We start from the raw sequence: 23,312 nt of genomic DNA, 5'->3' as shown, positions 1-23,312 counted from the left end.
TAAATGTAGATCTGACATTGAGCTCAGGAAATGAAATAACGTTTCGTTGGATTTTTAACCTGCAATCAATGCATTTCCTATTGGTTCTATAGGATTTAATAAAATGATACAAATCTTATTAAACCACGCTGAATCAATTTAATTTGTCACTTTTTATTTGTACTGGCATATTGTAAGCGCTATTAGGTACACTCGTATTTCGAAGAGATTTCACAATTGGAAACTTTTGAGTCCGATAGATAAACTATATATTGTTTCAAAACATACACCTCATTTCATCATATAAGGATTTAATTGTAATTATATTATTTCTGAATGCTGACAATTGTGACTTGTTTCACAGAAAGCTATCGAAAACGGCGAAAACACATAATATAATATGTGTATAGTTAGTCGCTGAAGCGCATAATATTAAGTTCGTTACTCCGACTAGATGGTTTGCGTAATAACGAATAATTAATATTTATTATTATTATTATATTATAAGCCAGTGGTGGGTTTAAGGAAGAGGTTATGTGGGCATTAGCCCCCCTCCCCCCTTGGGACTAAGCTATTTATTTTTCTAAGACCAAGTATTATGTTATACCTTTCAATAATTATTATAAAATATCTTCATTGAAGAATATGGTCTCAACAAATAATAATATCATTGAACGATTTTCAAAAGTTAGAAAAAAAACTTGGAAATAATTATGTATTACAAATATTTTTTTAAATAAACAATTCATTTTTGTTATTACTTTAATATAAATTGTTCCAGATGAAAATGTATAGCAATATTATTGTTTAAAATATATGTTATGTTATTGACTTATTATTGTGAAACAAATTTATAAAAAAAAAAAAAAATGATTAAGATATTACTAAAACCATATTATGTTAACTAAAATTTTATATATATTTAAAATACAACTACGTACATAATTCTTGAACCTCAATTAGCATCCCCCCCTTCCCTTTAGTGAGAGATAAAACCCGCCTCAGTAATAAACTGTATACGCAGTCATGTTGGGTCGCCGTGCTGGCACACATGATGTTAGGTACACTATACGTACCTAACACATTATACACTTATGACTTTATGAGTAATATCAAAAGATCTAAAACAATATGTAGCATAAAATAACAACAATAATATATTCTAACCACCGGTCGGGTTTCAGCGTAAAGCATTTCGACCAATTGCCGGACGAACTACACTATTTTAATTTTATTTCTTATTCAAGCACCAAAAACAATGATAATAAATACAATTATTATAAGGACCGTTTGATATTATAATTATTATTATTTTGTGTGGAGTGTAACAATATTTAAACTCGCCACTTTCCGGTCCGCCGAGTAGACTGAACCTGTGAACCGTGTAATTAAACCAACGACGTGGCAGCGGTACTAAAAATAATTGGGAGACGTTTCTTTTGAAATTAATTTTCTTAAGAGTTATATGTTTTTCTTTCTAACGGTGTGCAATTAATTATTGCGTGGGGCGTCCGATGCCCACCGAAACTCACTTCGAAACATACCGCGGTGTGACGTATACGGTGATGTTTTTGCTACGCACACCGTCCGTAGGTACCAGAAAAGCATAAAATCGATGCCGCAGCGCAATAATAATAATAACATGATTTCGGAGGATCGATGGACGGGGAGAGGAAAGTACCTCTACCCATGATATATTGTTTAATTGCCATCTCCCCGATGGACGGCACGCAACGCTGTTCAACAATAATAGTAATAATAATAATAATAATTGTTATTATTATTACAGTTAAAGTTCTTTTACACGTCGGACGACGATTGTATATTTTATTAAGAGCAAAGCGTTCGCCTCGATAATTTTGTCCTCAAATCGGCCCAGATATATTATGTGCCATTATATTATGTTGTACGGCTGTAGCTGTTATTTCATACACTCTCGTCACGTATCTTTATAGCATATTATAATATTATATGGCGGTACCAGTGTCATTTATGGCTCGCGAAATACGACCCGGTTAATACGCGCCTCTGCGATGCGATGTAACAATAAACTTTCAATTATTATTATTTTATATCATATATAACGCGTGCATGACGACGCTCGCAGTTTATAATATATCATTCGCTATTTGCATCTACTCGAAAAATGCCTTCATCGTCTGGGGGGGGGGGGGGGGGATTAGGTTGAATTTTAATAAGGGACGTTTTCCTCTGTTGTACTTGTAGCTAGCCGCTAGAGTGTACGCGCCAGGGCCTAAAATACATCTAATTTCAGGGGACACACTTATTAATTTAACTGTTGACTTTGAACTTTGACACATTTTTATAGCAAAAAAAAACCTGTGTAAGTTGTAACTTCCAAAACCCCCCTTCTTTTATGTACCACTTATTACCTTACACATTAATAATATTTATATGATATTGTTACTAAAAATACAGAAAATAAATACAAGTATAATTTAAAAATATTTTATTATAGTAATATACTAATATGTAACAACTTAAAATGAATAACACTTATTATAATCATCAGTTGGTTGCTTTAGTCGATCAGCTTTAGCTTCAGGAAAAACACCTTGATACCACTCTTGGTTGGTCGCTTTTTCATGCACCTTACTATGCCGTTGTTTTTCGTTCAACCATAACAATACAGCTTCCTTTGGATTGTATTCTGATACGGATGGCATATTTAATTTGACGTACAAACAATCCTTAATAGTATTCGGTGACAAGGAAGATCGACCTGACGTTTTTAAAACATTATAATAAGAAATTAACCTTTCCACATCGGCTGAGTGGGGTTTAGCAGCCAACAGTCTTCCCTGCAAAAAATACTTTAACTTAGAATAGTTGTTTTGTATTTTATAGTTTAAATGTATAAATGTGATTAAAAAAATAATAAATAACAATAAAAAATATATTTAATATTAGGTAAATCAATATACCACTTGATACATACCACTGATATACTTAATGGTTTCCAAGCTTCATTTAACAATAATAACTTTAACAATTGTATAGACATTTTCTTTTCTGCAACTTCTGATGTGTAAGACGCTTCTCTGTAGCTAGTGACAAAGTCAACTAAATTAATATCTGGACAAATCATTTTATGGCATTCATTAAGTTCCGAATCTGTCACTGTATTGCTTAAGCGTTCCAACGGTTTAAATGCCTTCCATTCTTCAGCATCTAGTCGATCAGCTAAAAATGTTTTAATATGTTCCAATGTATCATTTCGTACAGCAGAAAATGAACGGGTATCAGAGACGAATAAATGATGGGACTTTCTTCGGGAATTTTTTTTTTTTTTCATATAACTGTATGTCTTTTAACATAATATTTGAGTGATTATTTTCTGGTTCAACATCAATTGTTTTAATTTCATTTTCTAATATACTTTCCCATCCACCGAGTAAATGATGTTCTCTTAGATTTTCAATAGAATGTATTAATATATTTCTTTTCTCAGCTATATCATATATAAGAACATCATCTGATTGGATTTGTTTCTGAAAACGTGAATACAAATAACCCAAGTCGACAAAAAAACACAACAGTTTTAATTTGTTAACATCAGTTAAATTTTTTAAAAAGCCTTCAGCCTTTGTTTTATTATCTTTATCATGTTTTTTTAAAATAAAGTATTTAACAAGGATTCTCCAATTCCTTAATATGTTCAGTAATAAATTATAAGTAAACTCTGTCCACCTGACATCAAAATACTTAGGAAGTGTGTACATAGTTTTTTGTTCATCTAGAGCAACTTGTTTCAATTCATTAGTTCTTAGTCCCGATTGGTGAAAGTAGGATGAAATCGAAGAGCATATTTGAATAAGTTTATTTAATTCACCTACTTCAGAAGTTAGTTTTTCCCAAGCTAATGCACTCCTATGAACTGCACACCAAATTTTGATAAATGGACCAGTATTATTAAACATTTTGTTTCTTTCTTGTTCAAAAATAGACCATAAGCCATTTTTCTTACCTATATTAACGCTAGCTCCATCGGTTACAATAGATGAAACTAATGGTAAAACTTCATTCCAATCAACAAATCGTTCAACAGAATTTTTTATGGCTTCATAATACCCAATAGCACCTTTCTGAGTAGGTTCTTCAAAGTCCATAAACATTGTTTCAGAATCACCATTCTCCAGCACAATTTTGAACAAAACATGAATATTGTCTATTTGGTTTCTGTCTACAGAACCATCCACTCGAAGAGAAATTGCAATACACAATTTAAGTTTGGACTTGAGATTTGGAATATCTGCTTGTACAATATGCCTTAGAAGGACTGAATGTGTTCCAGGATTTATATATTGTAGGTCACCTTCTTTTGGTTTGTACGGTTGAAATTGCTTTTCTGGGTCCAACTGGTTGCAAATAAGACTCACCACTTCCCTGGAAGGCCATGACCATGCGCTTAAAGTTCCACGTTTAGAATCATTAAAAACTGTTACTAATAGTTTACTAATTTTTAACGCAAGAACTTTGTTTTGTTTTAATATTAGTTTATTGAGTGGAGCAGTATTGTGTTTCTCAGAAACAGATAATTTTGACAATTGGTCAACTTTTACACATTCTTTATGCATATGTGATTCAATATGTTTTTTTAATCTGGATGCTCGAGGCGCACAACCACTTTCAGAACAGACAGGTGGCAAATGATTTTTTTTCTTACATAACAATAAAGCAGTATTTGATTGTCTGTAACAAATAATACACCTAACCATCTTTCTACCCTTTGTAACTGGTAACTTTTCAAAACATGGATCTAATATAAATTGTTGTTTTTCTACTAATTGGGTGATATTATCACCAGGCTCATCATCAATTTCTTCATATAATGGCTTAGATTCACAAATTTTTGATGAACTTGATACTTCACTAACAACTCTATTTGGTAAACTTTGGTGAAAAACAGTGGGTTCATTAGCACACAATCCAACTACAAAATACAATGAAAACTCAAATCAGGACTTAAATAAATTAGTCATTATTATGTGTGTAGATCCTTTAGCCAGTTATATATTTTATTAAACAAGACAAAATAACTAGTCAATTCTTTAAAATCCAATTTGTAATAAATAATAAATTATAATACCTAACTTTAATTTTTTTAAATATTTCAACATATTTTAGGCTTCAAATAAATACATATTACATATTAAAATACATTTAGGTATATAATATGCTGTAGAGTTATACCTAATATACTAAATTATATATCACTATAGGCATAATAGAATATTATAACTTAATGTGCTATAAAATAGAAATTACAATGCTCTTACTAGTTATTTTTTTAGTAGGTTACAGTACACACTACCTACACAATATTGAATTAATATGAACTTACTTTGTATTGAAACATTATCAGTTTTTCTTTTTTTTATAACATATTTGTCCATAATAATATAGTATAGAAATAAAATAGGTAATTGGGTTCAAAATGCTAAATAGGCTAGAGTAGTTCAGTAAATAAAAATATTAAATTATTAACAATACTAGTTGATACTAACTATCGTCTATTATAATAATGAATAATGATTAATATTATTACTATCAGAATTCAGAATCACTAATACCATAATAATATTATGTTGTTCAACAATTTTAAAATACCCACATAGTATATTTATAGACAAAATCCCACGTTTGAAACAAGAATTTTGTGGAACAAAAGTCCATTGGAACTAGGCACATGTGTTTTGTGGAACAATGTGTAATGACCAGCCAAAGTGTATGATATCAGATATAAATGCTTATCACTCGATATTTGTATAAAATTGATAATAATTATTCTCAATTTATTTTGAAATGAAGTTATAACAAAATTGTGTTGAAATTATTCCTAAATTGTTATTATTACGTCTTAATTCCGCAATCAAAACTAAAAACGTGTTATAAAACTTGGGACACACATTTGTCATTCAGGGGACACACTTTGATTTTCAGGGGACACAATGTGTGTCAGGGGACACAGTATTTTAGGCCCTGGTACGCGCGGAATTTAATTACTTGTATATATATGATTTGGAAGAACATACGTCACAAAAACCTACTGTATGTGTTGATAATTAAAACTAAAATTCAGTCGCTGGAAAACTCTGCACATGAACTGTACAACGACGGAAGGCTTAAGTACATATTATTAAACGCTACAACGAAACACACGTTAGGCTCCGAATTATGGAATGTGGTTCTATGTATTATTATATTATATAAGGGTACCTACCGGGTAGAGTAATTAATGTGGTAATAGCGTTTTTATAGTCTTTAAACTTCTTTATTCCGTTGTGCCCTTTTTTTAGACCAAAGATAGCCCCGCTGTGAATACCATGAAAGATAGGACAAAAAGTACTAATTCTATACATTTTAAATTATTTACTATGAGCAGTAGTGCCCTTAGCAAGTGTTCGCGGTGCGTAGAAATATTAATAAACTTGAAACACGGTTTGGGAACCGCTGGTTTAGTTTAAACACAGCCTCGGGTGGGACAATTTTGAAGGGCGGTAGGTAAACAGATTCACTATGATTTTGATTACTGTAATTATTCAAAAATCCTAGTTGTAGGTACAAACGTTTTTAAGTCGACTGTATTTGTTAAAAAAAAAATGAGTTGGGTTAGACGGAGTGACATGCCCTAAACCTATGCATATTCGAGAGGAATGTGTTATGATTTTTATGGATAAAAATCTAACTCTTTGTGTAAAATAATTTGAAAAATCGTTCTACAAAATAATTAAATAAATAATATTTGTCGTGTGAAAGTATTCAAGCGTTATTAAGGTGGTGGTAGTATTGTTATTTTAGTTTTGAAGCCCCTCTATATCTATGTTTAGAGGAACCATGTGTATAAAATAATATATATCCATGTGTGTATGCGTAGGGAATTCCACGTAATTGACTATGATCAAATTATTCTGACCTTTATTTATCAAAAAACCGATTATACGTAATATTGTTAATTTTTTTTTTTTATTCGAAATTTGAATGCGATGTTGAGTGCTATACAGCGCTATACCGTATGCCCGTATCCATTTGTATGTTACTAATTCAATTTCGGAATAATTGCAACATTCGTTCAAATCGAGCGGTATGTGTATCCCGTCGAGTCCGTCGAGGTATTATACATTTATACGTCATAAACTCATAACCACGTTGTCATATATTGACGTAATACATTATCTAATAAGCCCGTAGTCCATGGACGGTACCTACTCGACTTTTGGTATTCAAACGATGACGCGCGGTTATCATTTTCATACCTACATTACCTTTCATCTCTAAAAATACCTATGCTTATTATTTTAACGAATTATAACCATTTTTTTCAACCTTCGTGGACCGCGGTTCAAAGACGGCGGACGATTTACAACAATAGATTGGGACATATCAAGATGTTATCTTTAATAATTTTATAATCGTCATTTAATCTAAACAAAACTCAGAGTTACAATCAGAGTATTTTAATTTTAAATATTTATTTAGCTGATAAATGGTTTTAGCTGTTTTAAACATAATATTATATAATCATATCAGTAAATATTTTATTAATGCGGTAATAAAAAAAAAAAAATGCTATAAATAATTTAATATAAAAAATATAGTACATTTTTTATACACAATTTAGAAAGTGGACTGCGGACAGGTGATAAATATTTTATTTAATCATAAATGTCAATATCCGGTGATTGTGTTAATTTATTTTTGAAATCAAGGTTAAAAACAAAATAGGTATAGAGTGGAAAAAACCTAAAAATTAGCTATTCGATGTTAAAAGGTAATAATAACGTTTGAAAATTAAAATCGAATTTATCTTTATAATATCTCATATATTATTTTTATCTATCCGGAATAATACTCGTCCGTCGTTATCATCACTGTGTACAGGCCGCCGTCGTCACGTCGTTGCATAATATTAATATTATGATATGATATCCTAGCCGATGAGAAAAACAAGATTATTCAAGCGGGGCGCGGGAATGCGAGATCCGTTCATTTTTATTTCGTTGTCATACAGCAGGTGGTGTAACAAACTGTTCGTAATAATTCGTAACGTACCTACCTATTATAATGCTATAGTGCGTAAAAGTGCGTACAATGACGTTATATTCATAGCGTGTTTTAAATGTTTTAATCACAAAACTTTACGGATCCGGTGAAAAGAAAAAACTTTGGTCACCCCGCGATTTTCCGGCGTAAAATAGCCTATATTATTATTATCACGATATTATTATGTACCTACATTTATTCGCAGTGACGCGGCCGCCGCCGGTCGTCCATCGGCGCACCATTGAATTCCACTCACCTCGCCGGAGTCGGTAAATTGCGTCCCCCGAAAAAGGTCATAGTTATATACTACGTAAATTGCGGCCCATGTACTTTTAAAATATACGTAAATCGCGTCCTGGGTATATTTGAAATGTACGTAAATTGCGGCCTGGGATATTCCGATTTCCGATGTACAATTTAAAGATTAAAGTATTAATCTTTGAATGATCGATTTAGATAACAATAATAATATGTTCACTAATATAATATATTACTAGCAGTCAGTGTGCATTTGATAGGACACGTTATTACTAATTGCTAATAATATATTTTTTAATTAAAAACAAAACAAAAATAGCAAAACCAATATTCTTAATCATACCAATATTGATACAATTATATTGACAGCCCTAAGTCTGAAAAATGAGGAGGAAAATATTGATTTCAATATTATTGATAAAACATATTATATTTGGGTAGGTAATGAAAAATTATACCCAGGCCGCAATTAACGTATGTGCAAAATATGCCCGGGCCGCAATTTACATAAAAAACTAAAAATGGGCCGCAATTTACAGCGACCCCTCGCCGGAGTCCATAAAAGTACTGTCTTTTTGTCGTCGCCTAACCGTGTACACTTTAAAAAATATAATAATATTATTAAATTATACTTCCGACCACGTCGTGCTAGCGCACCGTATACGATTCGCATCCGTTCGGTCGTGCAGGGCATATTATTTTACACGGTGCAGATAAATATCTTCGGCCTGACCGAAATCAAATTGGAATTGAAGGACTACGTTTCGCATCGGTCCTGTAGTTTGGACGACGCCGGGGCGCCATTTCAATTTGTTTTAAAAGCAACGCGCCGAACGCATCACGGCCGACCTCTTCGAAAATTATTATATTCACATCGCCGCTTGGTGGTATAAAAAAATCGAATAATGCGTCCAAAACAGAGTCCTGACATTTGCCTCCGTTAAATGCGTATAACGGGACGTATTTTTGTGTGAAACACGGACGTGTGATATGTGTTCACTAAGAAATAGTCAATGGATTTATTTAGGGTATTGGGTAAAAAATATATTGTCGTGCATACGAGTATAGCATATTATACTAGCGTAGTTTGGTTTTATATTATTTGTTTAAAATGAATGATATACGTTTATTAATGACTAAAAGAGGATTTAAATTATTTAAATTGATAAGAAATTATAATTGGGGCTATGGAGCGTTTGTAAAATATAGATCCTGTACAAAAACGCGCAGTGTAATACGGAACATGACAAGTGTAGTCTAGATGCATAAATTAAATTTTACGCCAAGCTAAAACTTCAGAGTAAGGTTTAAAAAAAAAATTATAATTATAATTTTAACAGTAGCGCTCACCCTGTGACGACAAAATTAATTCGAATAACGAGGTCGTAGGTTCGTGGGATCTTCTCATTTGGGCGCCGAGCCGTTAGAGGACGTTAACAGTTCGTTGGCGCCCTCTAACGGACTAACCATTGCCTAGCTGCAATTACACCGTCATTGCTTGTTTTTTTGTCCACGAGAGCGCGCACAACTTTGTGCATTGTAAATAATTATTATTATTTACAACATTATAACAATATACATTTTGTTAGAAATAAGAGGACGCCACACCTTCATCGGTTATCACTGTCTTCTAGCACGTATTCAGGATCAATTTTCAGGAGGAGGGGGTAAAATATTTTTAATTCATAAACTGAAGATTCATAATTATATTATTATGCTAATGTAATAAATATATACCTATTACCTACCTACTTAAAAAAATAATTGAGTAAATCGAAAGTTAATGAACTAAAGAATATCATCCAAGTTCGTTTGACAGTTTTTACGATTATTTAGTTTTTAAACGAGTATTGAGTATTTTTAAATTTTGCATACGATAAACTCGCTACATTATCGAACTATAGAAAATATTTAATACACTAACATTGATAATGGTTTTTACTATACGTTTCAAAATAGGTCAATTAATTCAAATTTTATATCAAACGAAGCTAAAAAATGTGAACTGCTGAACGTAAATTTACGATTTTAGACGGTGACAACAAATATATATGGGTGTGGCACCCTCTGTTTACTGTTGTTTGATGGCCGCAATGTAATAATGATAATAATTATTAGTATTATACGTCAAGTAACCCGATAAGTACCTCGGCAACTAGATGACAAAATATTCTATTCTAATAACCTATTCCGATTCGTATAAATTCGTTGACGTAAAAATGCGACGAAAAATAAACAAAGCGATGCACATCATCATCTTAGCCATAGAGTTCTCTAAAAGCCAACAAGTGTTGTATATAATATTTTATCGATCGCAGACCATCGTGGCTTGCTTAATGCTATAATTTATAAAGATCTATAATAAAAACTAATTTCATGTGTTTCGGTACAAAGTACAGAGCCGTTATTCAACAACTTATCTAACGATAGTCGGAAATTTGCTGGAAATATAGACATGGCCGCTGCCCGCTGTGTAAATAAACATTTAAGGACAAGAAAACATTAAAAATAGATAATGCGTTCGTTTGGCCAAAATTTGATTTGTTGTTAAATTTGGAATCAAAGTTAATTGAATTCTTGTTTGAAAATATGGATTTTTCAAGTCGCTAACGTTATCCCATTTTGGGTATACATTTTGGTGGAACAATGCGAGACTTCCTGATGATAAACAGTTTTTATTTGTAATGAGAAACTAAGAACGAAGTATGAAATGATTATACTTTCCTCAGGAATAGATTAGAAACTTCCAATGTGCTATTTTTTTTTTTTTCATGTTATGCAAGTACCATGTAAAATAGTAACATAGCAGAACACTAATAATCAAGTTGTTTCAAATTTTAGTGGCTAACGTTAAATATTTGCATCTCATCAGTTAACTGTTTGTAGTACATTTATGATAAATACAATTTTATAAATGATCAATGGTTCCACTTCGATATTATTGTTAGGATCTATATTCTATAGTGTATAACTTAATCAAATATTCAAATTAAATTACTACCTACTGGTTGAAACTAATTATGACTACCGCGACCGTCGTACATGTCAATCATCTCATTTGATTGGCATACTAATATACATATTATTATAAATTAATATGAACTAGGTATATAAACGTCATTACTTAAGCATTATATTTTTTAACTTGCAACAAGAATGTTATTATTATTATTATTATTTCTAATGTATTAGAGCATGAGATTGTATCAATAAATTACCTATTTATTTATACATTCGATTGGTAGTACCTACCTACATTTTTTTTCTTTTTAATTAAAAGAATTTGTGGAACATTTCATGATAATATATACAATAATTTATGAACCTTATTTCACATTTCAGTATTGCGTGTTACAGTTTTTAGTGAACCAATAACAATAATCATTATATTATTAAATACCTATTTTTTTATAACAAATTAACAACGGTGATTAATTACGTCTTAAAGTATATTACCAACCATGGTCGATAGGTACAATTATATTATTCTAATATGTGCGGTTAAAAAAAATTTTCATTATAACACTTATTTTGGTTATTTTTATATTTTTTTCGACAGCGGTCAGTATAGCTAATAAAACGTAATTACTACGACTAATACATGCATATACATGTATAGGAGAAACGGAGTGTTATTTTTTTTTTATATTTTTGTGATAACTTTTTATTTCAAATTTATACCGACTCCTATAAATTAACTTTTCAAAAATCGTAATAATATTAATTTAATTGCGTAATATTCCTTCGATTTAACTAGAATAAATTGAAATTATTAGTATGTAAAATTTATTAATTGATCATACTTATTACTTTTATTGTATAAATTTACACTACTGGGATATTAAATTGATCATTATTGCATTTTATTAGCTATGCACAACCTTTAAGTTCGTAATAATAGGATAGTTCCGAAAGGAAATAATAACAATCACATCGTGTGTTTTTTAAATACAAATGTAACAGATTTTTACCTTTAGTATTCTACTTACCTTATAGTGTATAAAATACAATTCATGGTCTAGAAATACATCTGGTTTTGGAATTTATTTGGTTTCGGTATAAATTACAAATAGGTTATAAATATAAAATCGTATTGGAGTATTTTTTTTTTTTTTTTTTTTTTTTTTTTTTTTTTTAATGGTACATATTATCCTCGGCAAAAACATTAAACACTCCCACTGCAATATATTATCTAATTAAATCCTACCTCTCTGATCGCTACTTCAAAGTTCGAATCAATGATACTACTTCGGAAACAAAACAAATCAACGCAGGTGTACCACAAGGTTCAAAAATTTCACCATTACTTTTTAATCTATACGTTTCGGACTTCCCTACAACGAATAATACTGAAGTAGCACTATACGCTGATGATAGTGCTATATACTCAAGCGCTAAGGACGTTGAAACATTAACACAAAATATTCAAGCCCACTTGGATGAAATCCAAAAATGGGGAGAAAAATGGAAAATTGCATTAAACCCTCAAAAGAGTACAGCGGTACTCTTCTCCAACCGGCGCCCCAAAACTCCTGAAAATTTGAAATTGAACGGTAATAGTATTCCTTGGTCACCAAATATCAAATACCTCGGTGTAATCTTGGACAGGAAATTAACCTGGAATCCTCATATCACCTCCAAATTACAACAAGGCTACCAAAGACTAAAAGTTCTATACCCGTTGATTAACCGTCAAACTGCATTAAGCTGGAGATGCTCTCTTATGCTATATAAGCAAATACTACGACCATTACTTCTTTACGCATCCCCTGTGTGGGGAAATTGTGCAAAAACCCACATACATAAAATACAAATCTTTCAATCAAAAGTTCTGAGAACCATTTCTAATGCCCCATGGTTTGTACGCAACGATGCACTTCATCAAGACTTCCAGCTACCCACAATAGTTGAGTTCATAAAAAAATCAGCAATCAACTTCTTCGGCCACATCAACTCTGCTCACAGTGCGAAATATTACAAACTAAGTGTCCCTCCTTCTGTACGCCGACTCAAGCGTGGACGTCCCCACGACTTGTTGCTATAACGCCTATAACTAATTTATTTAATTTAATTTAATTTAATAAGAAATTATAATATTATTATAATATTACATATATGTAGTCATTTGTATCTTATATCACTAATGTATTTTTTTTTTTTAATTGTTATTTATTTTCTAAATGTTAAAAAAAATAATGTTATTAACAGTAAGTTAAGATGACATTCGTCAGTAAAACTTTATGAATAAAAAAAAAAAAAAAAAAAAAATCCTCGGCAAAATAGGCCATTGGGCTTGAAGCGAAATAATTAATTACATATTAATTGTGTAGTCACTAAATCTAAATGTTATATACATACATATATTTTTGTTTGGAAGTTGGCGGCTGTTATGAACTGGATCGTTGGAGTATTATTGTAATAGTTTCCATCTTATTTTTAATTCTTTTCCACTTGTCTACTGCTTGATACCTATTTAGTAAGGTAGGTTTATAGTGAATTTTATTGAGAGGATGTCATCACTCATCAGTAGTGCTATATGCTTTATCTCTCAACATAGACAAAATTAATTTAGACAGGAATTATTTTTTGTAGTGAAATTATCGGATTATGATTTATTTTTTGATAACTATTTTATTATATCAAACAATCCACATTGAACTCCAATACTTATTTTAAATCGAATAATGATAAAAATAAAAAAAAATTGGAAATAAAGTTTAAAATTATATTTTTTTTTAAAAAAAAAGTCATATTTCATTAAGTTTGAAAAAAAAAATATCAAATTTGATTGATTTTATACATGACAACACCATTATTCCCGTAAAAAGTATTTTGAAAACAAAATTGCATTAGTAGGTACCGAGTTAATACAAAATGGGTTGCCAAATAGAAATATGATATTAGTGATGATCGAGGTAATAAACAACTCAGTATATCATGTTTATGATAGTTACTGCTCTTTGATATATGTGGCCACTTTATTTACCTACGTAATATAGATATTGACCATCGATCATTAGCCTTATGTATTGAATTCCAATACAAAGTGCCAATTTATAATAAAATTATATTACCTACTTAGATTTATGATGTTTCCGATTTCGACTTTGAGTTACCTATATTGAAATATGTCAATTTATGTTAAAATAAACGTATCATGAAAATATTAAGATATTATTTCTCGTTGAATTTAGGAAAAACATTTCGAATATGTTAAAGAAAAAATTTCCGAACGCTGCTTTGAATAAATTTTTTGATCGCTGTATACTCAGCTGTCGAAAAAACACTTATTTTGTGTAGACTGTTTACGTTGCAGCTTTATTATTTTTCCCGAAGAAAAGCAATGGCTTCAATAAAAATGTGCGGAAACGTTGTATAAATGTAATTGTAAATGTAATGTTGAATTTCATACATTTTATTATATTTCCATTGAATTGTTATAATATTATACGAGATGCGCTTATTTTTGTTGTTATTATGTAATTTGCAGAAGAAAAATAGTTTGACGCAGTCTTATCTTTTATAATAACACCACACTGTTAGTGTTCTGCCAATCTCATCGAAACCAAACATCATTCTTCAGCTCATAAGGTGGCGAAATGTATACAATATTTTTGTAATAATATTATATTGTTTATTATAATCTTTGGCCAGATTTATGTGGTGCGAATGATACGGATTATATTAAGAATTATTGGAGCTGTTTAAGTCTGTAAAATGTAAAATAAACAATAATAATATTATAATAATTTATATAGATTGATGTCTACACATGGTGAACCGTCGTCCGTCATCATCTAATCGAATGAATATACTCAAAATAGAAAGTGTTATTGTGCGGAGAACGTGATAATTATCTGTAGATACTGTAGTTACTAGTTAGGTATACTATATATATATATATATATGTTATACACATATTACATATATACAATAGTATGCTGTGCTGCCGAATCACGGAAGCGACTTGATCGTGCCATCGCGGATGTAGTGGATAATTCCTATATGTGGCTAAATAAATACCTAGGCGTGCTAGTCGAAAAGCAATTTTTCTATCTCCGAGCATGTTCTCCGCACGGTCATAAGTACTAAAAACTACATTATAAGTATAGTAGTACATTATTACATAATTATTCCATGATTATTATCATATTTTCTCCACAATACTGCAAGGGAACAAAATCTAAAATCCAGCTTAATATCAATTTAGGTTTTCAGTGTGTCTAATAAAGCATGCCCATTTATTTAGACGATGGTTAAATATTATTATTATTATGCAGCAGCAGCAACAGTTGATGCGTATATGCATCTGCCGAAATGCACGATAATTGACGATATCGCTATTATTAGGAGATATATCATACTTAATATTATGCATAAATACGCCTGACCTAACGTCATATGCGTATATACATGACCTATATCTAAATATATACCCGCGCGTGACGACATATCGCATCACTAGATTTACTGTCGCGTGATGTCTCTGGAACGGAACACAAAAGAATCCGACGATCTGCAACAGGCTGTACACGCCGGGACAATAGTATATATAGATGTTATTGCAATATAGCATTACAACTGGTGTACAATCCGTGTGGTACACGTATATTAGCAATAATTGAATAATATGTTGGTACCTATATTATTATTATTATTATTATTATATGCTGTGAACCATTCATCACCGCCACCGCTTCCGCAGCAGCAGCACCAGCAGCAGGAACGCGACACTGTTGCAGCGTTTGCACAGTTGGTCGACACCGAAAGGTTTGGCGAAAACGGTTTCTGGGCATTTTACGGGGAAACCTCCGACGCATATATACACACGACGACGATATGGTATTGGACGCGTGTAGTTGTGGAGGTACATAATATAATAATATGTAATATTATAGTTTTCCGCAGTAACCCGACCGATATCATCGGCATCGCCGTCTCTGTACACCGTCGCGCGCAAAAAAAAATAAAAAACACAGAAACATATATGATTCACCGCACCACTGTTAGGCATAATAGTGTATATTAAATACGATTGAGCGTACAGTCCGAGCTGTCGACGTTGAAGCCAAATATTTTTGTATTCGCAGTGGTCGAAACACTCGCACGTAGTATAATTAAATAAATAATATTAAATTTGGTCCACACCGGTGCAGAATATGTTGACCAAAACGCGAAAGTCTCTAACGGGCTCCAACAAGAGATCGGCCGTCAAGCATCCGCTGATCGAAGACGACGAAGAACAAAACTGCGAAGTGAGTTATTGTACCTACAGCTGTATATATATATATATATATATATATATATATATATATATATAGTAAGTATACGGCATGTACTTTTTAGCGTTTCATAATTTTTAATAACTTAAAACAGCGTACGACGACGATGAAATTATGATCAATTATTATATTATAATCCCCGAGAGTTCTGAGAGGTTTGATCGCTGCTGCGCCGACGTATATGTAACTTCACTGCAACATAAAAATGATTTACTACGCATACATCGCGTCGATGGCGTCGTTTTTGTTTGCCATTGGAAATATATTCAAAACTATTTACGACACACTTTTCCGCACCGGTTCGCTAGTGGTGTGTTTACATTACATTATTGTTTATTTTAATTTACTTTTTTTTTTTTACCAACTAATAGAAAAAAAAAACTGAATTATTATGATAGTTAAACATTTATTACAATAGCGTAACATAAATTTATAATTATTAACGGCATTAGAAGCAGGTAATAAATGTGGAAATATTAAACAAAAATAGATAAAGTATAGAAATTGTGTCTTTATAGTGATAAATACATTAAAAAGTTAGAAAAGAGGGGGAATAATGGGACTTGAAGCAAACTAAGATCATTGAAATAATTCAAGATGGTGATAAAATTCGAAATAGATTCGGAAGTTGAATGTGTTGTCCTTTGATTGTGCGTATAATTTCTTTTTGAGTTGAGTACCCATCAACAATAAGTAATTTAGAACTTTGGCTAACGGAATTTTTTTTAAAACTTTATTTAAAAATTAAAGTGTTTCTTATCATAAGAACATTTAAAATTTTAAACTTCCTAAATGACGGGCAGCTTTTATAATTGGCCGGATGAGCGCTGAACATGCAGCATAAAACAACACATTTAATTGGTAACTCACAATTGTTTATTTAATATTGAATCGCACTTTTACATTATATTTCAACGTAATACAATACAAAATTGTGGTGATTATAATATGCAGTGTGACACTTCGGTATAATGCATACACATAACTATACAAATATAATCAAGGGTTAAAGTGATAAAAAACGGCTAGGGCCAAGGGGTCTGGTAGTATGAAAATCCATAAATTTATTGAACTAAAACATTTTTTCTCGAAGTATATTAATTGCTTTTGTTAAGAGTCATAAAAAATATCCAAATAATATAAACCGTGATATTTATATACAAAAAGTAATTAACTAACTACAAATATATAGTTCAACTTAGGCACATAAATCATGTCTTTTTTTAAAGGACTTTATTTCATACAGTAAATTTTTAACACTTATCCAATATTATAAATTAACAAAACAAAATAAAAAGGAACGAACATTTTATTTTTCTCGTGACTTTGGTACATTACACTACAAAATGTTAAATAATATAAAACAAGAATTGCAGGCTTATCGGACCATTTTTTTTATTTTACCTACTAAAAAAATATACTAATAAATATTAGATATTAAAATAATATGATCAATTTTCATCGAAAATAAATAATTAGTTTTAACAGAGCAAAATATTTTTTTGATTAAGCTTCAATGACTCAGTATACCGGCGTACCGTCAAAAGAGGACACCTTATTATAAGCACAACCAGAAGTAAAGGGAACTAGTGCAGAGTCCCTCTGCGTCCCTCCTCTTTATTCTCTGTCCTGTATATATTAATAATTGATAGGACACACACACACATTATAATTTATGATATTCAATGATTTTTTTTATAACATTCACTTAATATCGATGTATTTATTAAATCTTCAAATTGTCTTCAATTGATGATGTTCGTTTCCATCCGGTTTTCAATAGATTTGGTTTCATTCTGTTCTTTTTTCTTATATAATACTATAACATTCACTTATGATATTAAGATAGCTTGAATATTATTTCCAATATGAGTCATTTCATTAGGTGTTTCACTCGTTTATAACAAGGTCAACTTCGTTATTAGCAAATAATAGCAACAGCGTAATACATTTGGTTTATCTTGGTTTCTTTTTTACAATTTGAAATTTGTAATTTTACAGCAAATACTTGGAATTTTTCAGTTGATACTTAATGCTATATACGATACCTAATCGTTAATACTATAACAATATAGTATATTCGACAAAATCGGTTAATTTTCATAAAACTTTATGAGATTATTATTGTTATGCTCTCTGTACAGATGGTTTTATAATTCTTATGTAGATAATCTTAAAAATATAACTAATTTAAATTGTAGTAAGTGATTAAATATTTTTAATAGTTACTTTCAATACTGAACCTGCAATTTTCTATTGAAAAAATATGTTATGATACGTTAAAAAATTGAATACATTTCATCTGAAATAGGTACTTATTAAGCAAGTTTATTTTTAATTTGTGTGAAAAAATAAAATCTATAACGGTAACTTCTAACTATTATAATAATGTCTCTAACTGCTTCTGCTTAGATATATTTTGCAACAATATTTAAATAGTACCGGTAGCGTAATTTTCTCATTTTTCATTGTATAAAAAAAAATATTCTAAATAGAGAATAGCGATTTTCCTCAAATAATAAGTAGCTTATTACAATTACATTTTATAGACCCCCAGGACTCTGGAGAAATGGAGGACATATAAGTTCGGAAAATAATAACAATGGGAACTCATTGTTAGTACCGGTTCAAATTAAGCGTGATAAATGAACTGATATTAAATTTTTCGTATTTTTTTTTAAATATTTATATTCAACAGTTATTTTAACAATAATAAGTTGTAAACGCATTTTTAGTACAATCATTTATTATTTAGGACATCCATCTGGTCTAACAATATATATAAGTACATGTTTATGTATTAACATCAAATTTATATTATTATCTTTAAATTCAAATAATCTAACTGTACAATAATAATTTGGCACTACTAAATATTGTATATATCTATGTTTAATCTGTTATTCAATGCATTTTTTTTTTTATTGTTCAAGAGCTTATATTTTAATTTACAAACATATCCATTACCTACTGTGAACGTCGATACTTAACTATATATTATCACAACATAAACTCTCTGTAAACTACGTGTAAAAATAGCTAAGTAAAAAAAAAATTTGATCTTTAAGCACTATAAAAATGTAATATCATGAATAAATGCTAAGAATATTGAATTTAAATAAACTTATTTTGTTCCAATAATTTATTTACTTGGTGAGGAATTATTTCTTAAGTGTTATGAACAAAATAATTAAATGGCGAAAGACTACTAAAGTACCTATAACTTAGGTATTATTATTTTAAAAATATTAATATACTATTCTACATATTTCCTCACCAAGTAAATAAATTACTGAAACAAAATAAGTTTACTTAAATTCAATAAACTATTAGCATACACGAAATTGAGTGGGGAAACCAGCCAATGCGACGATGATACTAGAAACGGTCGCCGTGATTCTGAATATTATTGAAATTTGAAATTTCCATTAAAAAGTTCGGACTTTTTCTTTTATAAGTTATAACTTAATTTCTAAACGTACGATTTTGATGATTTTTATAAAAGCACGTTCTAGACAATATTTCTGATGTTTTGGAGTTAACTAGGAGTTAATTGAATCATTAAAAAAGTAGTTATGTCATATAACAATTTCTACCTGTATTTTACACAGTTTAAATGGGTAACTCTTGCTTCGATATACTATACACACGCCGTCGTACAGTTATTTTTTTTTTTTACTTAGCTCGCGCCACGACCGCCACGCTGGATATTATTTATTTTTATTTGGATCCAAAATTCCAAACTATATTAGAAAAAGATAGTATTAATATAATATCTAAAGCTAAGCTAATAGTTATTAGGTGATTAATAATTACATATTTACATCGTTGGAAATATAATTGTGTATTTTATTATTTGACTTAAAATATAGTAGGCGCATACATGCGCGTAATAAAGGTACAATTAAATTAATTATTATACACTATTATAATATACACACCAATTCGATCAGAACCCTGATCAATTAAAGTTTCACCTCAAAACACTTAAACAGAATGTGACATTAACTAATTGTATACTAGAAACCTAAAACTAAATAAGGTGATTTTTATTTATTTTTAAAATAATATATTTTCTATTATTATTAATTAATCATTATGAACAAAACTATAAAACTTCTTGTATCTCTGCAATGGCCTATAATTCCGCGGGTACAATAATCATAATAATAATAATAATAATTAATAATTCATTAGACTCTTTAAAGTTTAAGCACACCGCTAATACATTCGAATCATATTTACAGTAAATAATACTATGGTTAATAATTTAAGCCCTATAGCTTGTTTCCGTAAAACAATAAGAATTTCATTCCCCCAATCGCTTACCCTCCATAGTTGTATACTCTGAAGCTGAACGCTAAGCTTAATTTTTCAGTTTATATTAAGAAACTTCTTGTTCAAAATTTTTGACGTATGCGTACATTTAAAATGAATACGTAATTTTTATACACAAACACAATCTTAAGTAGGACATGCTATCTCGCTTGATGTATTTATAATTTATATCTTACAAGACTCATTTCGTGCGGCGAGTAGATCAAGTCCGGCTTCTCATTTTATATGACTTCCCAGTAGATGTTCAAAATAAATTCTCTAGCTCTTCACGGATATTTTTTTTTTTTTTTTAGTTAGCCAATATTGTTTTTGTGTACCATTAATTTAGGACTAAGAAAATAGTTCCCATGGGCATGCCAATCATGAACACTATATCATTAATTTTGCAAAATGTCTGCAGACAGTTTTTCATCTGGCCCGGAAAATTAGTAGCGTATATTGAAGGGAAACATACTATATACGCATTTACTGAATCCTCATTTTATTTTTAAATGTAAAAGTTTCGTCGAGATAATAATCAGTTAGTTACTAGAACATTCGAGTGTTTTTATTTCATCTTTTTTTTATCATTATCAACAGCATATTTTCAAAGGAAGTAACGCTCTCGGAACAAATTGTGTGGCAAAGCGTATATTAAATGTATCTTATACAAAGCGTCTAAGCAATATAATTATACTTTGAAACTCTTGTCTTATCTGTTAATTAAAACGCACATTGTAGTCTTCCAACATTTTCAACATCACCTTTGCGATCACAGGGTTTTTAAAGTCTTTAAAATATGAGCAAAGTGCAACAATTTAAAAATATCGCGTGAATTAATAACTGCAGTACATCGTACACGAATCTATTAACAATATAGTTTCCGAGTCGTACACTTATAAATTATTATTTAAATTTTTTTTTATTTCAATCCATATATACCTATGGATAATGGATATATATCCATATATACCTATTACCTAGTCATATTGTTATCAACATAACAAAATATAAATATATTATACCTACGACGAGTATATTATAAATATAGTGGTTTCTTGTTCATGGAAAAAGATTTTTTTATACGAATATGGTTATATTTGTCAAAATAAAAATATTGTATTACTTGGGTGGTCTGAATGTTGTTACAAACACTCAATGTTTAATGTAATTTAATATAATATTTATAAAAGCAGTTAATCTTTCATGTGATGTAACATTTTGTAATGTACATTTTATTGTTGGTTAATTTTCTTTTTAAACAATATTTATATTGGTAAGTAACATTAAAATATTAATATTATAACAATTAATTTAAATTATTAGTACATCTACAAAAAAATATTCGTGTAAAATCAAAGTAGAATGTATGAAAGGGGTTTAGGGTTTTAATTTTATTATACCTACATTATACGTTTGTGAGACAGAAAAATTCTTCAGATATTTTTCTAATTTGATGATGTTGTAAATATTAAAATAACATAACTATAAATTTTGCTCAACCTAGTTTCATTTTTATAATAATAATTAACGAAACTATAACTGTGAGATAAAATTTAACACACAAAAATTTAATAATAACTAATAAGTAAATTATTTAACGGCGTACAGTGTACAATGTTTTTATGAATAAATACTATTTTAATAATGAAAAACTAATTGATTGGGTTCAGGAATAAATAATAATCAATAATTATTTCAGTGAGTTAAGATATGAACTTTAGTGGAAGTGAATTCGCATGGAAATTTTGTGAGCGATGTTTCACTAGAACAATTTCCCAACAATATAAAAAACAGTAAACATAATACATAAGTTTATGTGTAATTAAACTATATTAGCTGTGGCCAGAATCTGTAATTGTAAAATATCAAACATAATAACAGGAAGCATAATATATTCACAGTTGCCACTTGCCAGTTTGGCGGGTTGGTGTTGTCACTGTTAAGGTCGATGAGACTTGAGAACCTGCAGCTGTGAAATTACGGAATAAAGTATGTAATAAAAAGCGATTGGAATTTTCCCCTCGACTGCTCTTGGAGAGGATAAAATTACAATCGCGGTTTCAAATTGCGTTCTATCGATGCCGTATAATTTTTGTACGTATAAGACGTAGGTTCATTGATATTATCGTAGTATATATTATACGCGGGAAATAGAACTTCCTTGTGGACTGCACGCCTTCTATAAAATATTAATATTATGTATATAGGTGCTTCACCGCTGCAGTTTGCGATAACGGTTGCATTACTCGGCCGACGATTCGGTTTCAAGGATATTATAGTACGAAATGATATGTTTTGGTATTTATCAGTAAATTTTATCGACTGTCTATATACTGTATATATCTATACTGTCGTACTACTTATCGAGATAACACTCTTGGGAATTTTGAACGGTATCTCTCGACAGCG

General features: G+C 30.2%; 1 protein-coding gene and 1 pseudogene across 4 annotated transcripts in view; one reads left to right on the top strand and one right to left on the bottom strand.

Annotated features, from left to right (window-relative positions):
- The window catches only part of RapGAP1 (Rap GTPase activating protein 1), a 201,603-nt gene that overhangs the window by 133,938 nt on the left and 44,353 nt on the right, over positions 1–23,312 (top strand). The window contains exon 1 of one of the 4 annotated variants that reach the window (XM_015518011.2): positions 16,284–16,556. The exons of the other annotated variants lie outside the window; for them this stretch is intronic. Coding sequence (XP_015373497.1) covers positions 16,461–16,556 — 96 coding nt within the window. The 5' untranslated portion in view covers positions 16,284–16,460. Of the gene's footprint in view, positions 1–16,283; positions 16,557–23,312 lie in introns of those variants that run through there. 4 annotated transcript variants of the gene reach the window in all.
- LOC149058236 (uncharacterized) lies at positions 2,433–5,414 on the bottom strand (annotated as a pseudogene).

The sequence above is a fragment of the Diuraphis noxia genome, unplaced genomic scaffold (assembly GCF_037042655.1).
Source record: "Diuraphis noxia isolate RWA-SAM2 unplaced genomic scaffold, SU_Dnox_SAM2 contig0002, whole genome shotgun sequence".
NCBI classification, from domain to species: Eukaryota; Metazoa; Arthropoda; class Insecta; order Hemiptera; family Aphididae; genus Diuraphis; species Diuraphis noxia.
Note: the sequence above shows the minus strand (reverse complement) of the source record. Positions and strands in the feature narration are given on the sequence as shown.